Source organism: Lactuca sativa, chromosome 5 (genome assembly GCF_002870075.4).
Source record: "Lactuca sativa cultivar Salinas chromosome 5, Lsat_Salinas_v11, whole genome shotgun sequence".
NCBI classification, from domain to species: domain Eukaryota; kingdom Viridiplantae; phylum Streptophyta; class Magnoliopsida; order Asterales; family Asteraceae; genus Lactuca; species Lactuca sativa.
In genome coordinates, this window is record NC_056627.2 from 291,706,404 (window position 1) to 291,711,027 (window position 4,624).

Here is a 4,624-nt window from a genome sequence, read left to right on the forward strand (position 1 = left end):
ATAAACAAATATTAATTATTTAAAAACTTCAAAAATTAATATCTTCCTCATAAGAAATCCGTTTTCGACGTTATTTATATCCACGCGTAGGTGATACTACGCTCTACAACTTTCGTTTAGACTCCGTCGACTAATTTTGACTTTATTTTTATTATTTATTTTTAGTAGGCCGGGACAGGAAAACTCCGTTATAAATTCATAACTTCTTCATCTGACGTCCGTTTTCGTCTGTCTTTTTATCCTTGCACTACTAATAATGAGATCTTCGATTCTCGTTTAGATTTCTTCGGCTAGAAATCACTCGATCTCGTAATCGAACTTCGGGCTGCATACTGCTAAGCTGAAACTTAGAAAAATCATAACTTCCTTATACAAAGTCAGATTTGGACGATCTTTTTATGCACGCTCTCGGTTTAACGAACTCTACAACATTCGTTTAGATCACTAAGGCTAAATATCGCTCTATCTCAAATTCACATTTTACGTCATTCAGCGTCGTGTCGGTTCTGTCGCAAAACTTCGACAGATCATAACGTCTTCTTTATAACTCGGATTTCGGCATTCTTTATATATTCGGAAACCTCGTTTCAACTAATACAACATTATCCATAGATATCGTCTTTATCTAACATTTCATTTTGACGCTTATTTTCATACTTAATTCAATTAAGTCACACAGTTAAACACAAAACACATAATACTCAAATAATACACTTCTATTATTTCAAAACAGGTTACAAAGGTTAACCTAGACTATTACATCAACATTAATGACAAGCCCAGAAACACAGGCGTTACAGCGAGGCTCGATGTCAGGCGAGGCCTGATGAGAATATTGTATGTTATTATCAATATGTATTTTATTCTTACCGGGCAAGGCCCGATGTCGGGTGGGGCTCGATGACTATATGATATGCTATTGTCTTTGTGATTATCGTATGTGTTCGTATGATTATATGTTTATATGATTATGTGTGTACTGGGTGGGGCCTAATGAATGACATGTCTATAATCTGAGTGAGGCTCGATGTCGGGCGGGGCCCGAGGTAGGGCGGTGGTCCATTATATGTTGATATGTATGGTATGTGGTATTTTGGGGAACTCACTAAGCTTTATGCTTACGGTTTTTATGGTTATGGTTTCAGGTATTTCCAATTTGAAAGGGAAGAGTCCGACTTGATCGCAGCGCATCCATCCATGTTTTTGCATCATGATGATTTTGCGATTGCACTCTGATAACTGTTTCTTATAAAAGTACTTCTGAATATTTGGATAAACAATTATTGAATGTTGACTTAAAGATAAATAGTGGTTTGGTGGAAATAAAATGAATTTTTTACCTCTAAATTTTGGGTCGTTACAAATTTATTAACATTGATATATATATATATATATATATATATATATATATATATATATATATATATATATATATATATATATATATATATATATATATATATATATAGAGAGAGAGAGAGAGAGAGAGAGAGAGAGAGAGATCATTATTGAGTAATAATTCATTTTTGAGAAATTGATTATTATTAAGACCGATAAGAGAGCATGAGAATACCACTAATTGTTGTAATTTATTTGTTAAATATTAGTGATGACTATTTGATTGCGATTTATGTGATTTATGTGATTATGTTATCGTAACTATTATTCACTAAGTCGGCTTACGTTTCTACTGTGACGTCCGACTCGATCCTGTACTTGAGGCCAGTACGATCTTTGTGGTAATTTCTTGTATACCAGAGTGCCAGTGTACACCAAAGTTATTTATAAATTTTAAGTGAGAAACGAAAATTTTGGGATGTACCTGATATGAAAATATGGGTGTTACACATGGTAACCTGAGCGGGGATGGGGTTGATAATGAAATTGAGGCTGGGAACGGGGGCGGTGATAATGAAATTGAGGCTGGGAACGGGGGCGCGAAAAGGGGAAATTCTAGGTTGTGGTCGGGGCAAGGAAAAAACAGGCGAATTCTTGGGTGGGAGCGGGAGGTTATTTCTTCTCATATTTGGTGCCGTTGAAATTTCTATTTATCAAATTATCAAATATATTCCAAGTAATCAATTACTTTAATTAAATTAGGTACTAGCAAAAAAAAATTGTTTTTAATTAGCATATAAATTTATATTTTGGTAAATGTAATCGGCTCCCATATATGTAATAAGACAATATTACTTTATTTAATTCCATATTTTTTGGTTTGATTCCTTTCCCTTAGTAAATTGTTGTGGATTCTATTCCACCATTTCCTCACCCTTAATCATTGATTGATTCCCCTCCTCATCCCCCTCCCTACCCCTACAAAACCATAATTCCTTTGTATCTGTTCTTCACTTGATTCATTACTTGGATTCCTATTTTAATTCTTTTTCGGCATTCAAGAACAAAGTTATAAGAAATCATCTGTTCCAGACTTTCAGCTGCAATTATGATTCATCTGAAGAATGCCTTGCAGATTCTTCTTCCTTTTTCCTAACAAATCCAACCTTGAATATGGAATGTGGGAAAAAGAGAGATAATCGACAAGAATCTTCGTTACTTTTCAGCTAAACTTTTCAAATCGAAGAGAATTTGTAGCTTTATTGAAGTTCATCTGCTTTCCTTGGTAATTTAATTTCTCTTTTGTTTGTGTAATACTGAGTTGAAATGAATTACCAATGAATTCGTGTCGTTCTGTTCTGTAGAGATGTCTACTACTGTTATGAGCGATGCGATGGTGATGCCTGCAACGGAATCGCAGCCGGTGGCGACAAAACTGATAGCTCCGACGACGGAAGTGGAGTTTGTGGAGTGCGATTGTTGCGGATTGACAGAAGAGTGCACGCCGGGATACATAGAGAGGATTCGTGAAAGGTATCAAGGAAAATGGATCTGCGGATTATGTGGAGAAGCTGTGAAAGACGAGATCGTGAGGAACGAAAGGCTGATCAGTACTGAAGAGGCTATGGCGCGCCACATGAACTTCTGTAGAACGCCGATCTCATCAGGTCCGCCTCCTGATCCAACAATTCATTTAATCGCCGCCATGAAACAGATTCTCCGGCGGAGTCTGGATTCACCGATCTCCGTTAGGTCTATGCCGTGTAGTCCGACGACGAAGAACACCGATAGTGCTGGACTTGCTCGATCGGAGAGTTGTATTCCGAGGCTTAGGCTTGTTGATTCAACCTCCTGCCATGAATCTGAAGAAGACAGAGAACAGTCAAACCAGATGCAATACATTTGAATCTCCTTTTATCTAAACATAAAGCTTTTCTCAGATTTTCTGAATAACATTTGAATCCATGCTTATCGAATATCATTAAGGCTAAACCTATTTCAGTTAAATGGATCCATAATCCATTGCTTTTCATGAGCAAATAGTAAAAACAAAGTCAGAAAATTTTCTAAAAGTAATTTGTTTTTTTTATTGTTTTACAAATATCACATGGATCTGTATGTTACGGCTTACCACTTACCACAATTGGTTCCGGTTGGAATAATTCTAAAATGGTTCGTGCTCATTAATTTTTAATTTCCATAAGGGCGAACACAGCTGTTGTTGCGGGGTACATGGCCTTAGGTACCGACCTAGGCACGAATCCGAGTAGATACACAGCCGGTACCATTGTGGGCACGAATCCAAGGTACCGATGTGGGCACGTATCCGAGATACTGCCAATTGAAGGATATTAGACCACATGTATGATAAAGAATTATCTTTTGGTTTTTTAACGTTACCGGTATAATCAATAATTATCTTTCACTTTTAGAGTATTACAATCAGTTTTTTCAATCTCATTTCATTCACCAAAAGGTAGGAAATGATTATCTTTCATTATCTTTAATTTTATTTTTATTTTTTTTAAATATTTTATATAAATATTATACTCGTTTTGTAGGGAATTAAAAACCATGAATTTTAATATATTTTTAATATATATATATATAATTTAATAAATTAAAAAAAAAACTAGAAAAAAAAAGATTGATAATCACACAAGGAGAGAGAGTAACGGATGGCCTCTCCTCACCCTTTCCCCGCCCCCCTTTTCACGTAGTCCCAATCGGGGTGCAGTTTCTTTTCCCTATCTCATTTCCCACTCCGCACCCATTGGTTTTACCTATTAACTAACCTGTGAATTTACTCTCTCTACCTTCACTCTTTTTTTATTCTTTTTATTTTGAAATTCCGTTTACACATGTAAATACCTTTTTTATATCATTTTAAAACCACATATTTTCTTCTATGCCATTTCAATTCTTTTCAATTTCATTATCACTTTCTCTGATGTAAATCTAATTTCCTTTGAAGTGTTATTCCCAGGCCAATCCAAATATGCATAAAATGGTACGAACAGGAAGAAGTGGCGTTGCTGAAAACATACATTGACATTTTCAGAAATAACTAGGTAAATCCATAAAGATCGGCAGGTGTTCAAATCGTTCGATGCATCAAATGGCTTATGAATGGAAAAATATGCGCACAAATATGAGTGAACAAGATAGTGTGAGTGATGTTGCTATAAGAATAAGTTTGTGTAGTAGAAACCAAATGACTCATTAATGAATCATTAAGAGACCTGCATGATTTAGAGAGGTCTATTGTTTGGTAAGATTATTGAAC

At 35.4% G+C, this 4,624-nt stretch overlaps 1 protein-coding gene across 1 annotated transcript; it reads left to right on the forward strand.

Annotated features, from left to right (window-relative positions):
* Positions 1-2,223: 2,223 nt before the first annotated feature.
* LOC111910339 (uncharacterized) lies at positions 2,224-3,410 on the forward strand. The gene is made up of 2 exons (XM_023906168.3): positions 2,224-2,623; positions 2,703-3,410. The coding sequence occupies exon 2, from the start codon at positions 2,705-2,707 to the stop codon at positions 3,242-3,244; it is 540 nt and encodes a 179-aa protein (XP_023761936.1). The 5' UTR covers positions 2,224-2,623; positions 2,703-2,704; the 3' UTR covers positions 3,245-3,410.
* Positions 3,411-4,624: the final 1,214 nt, after the last annotated feature.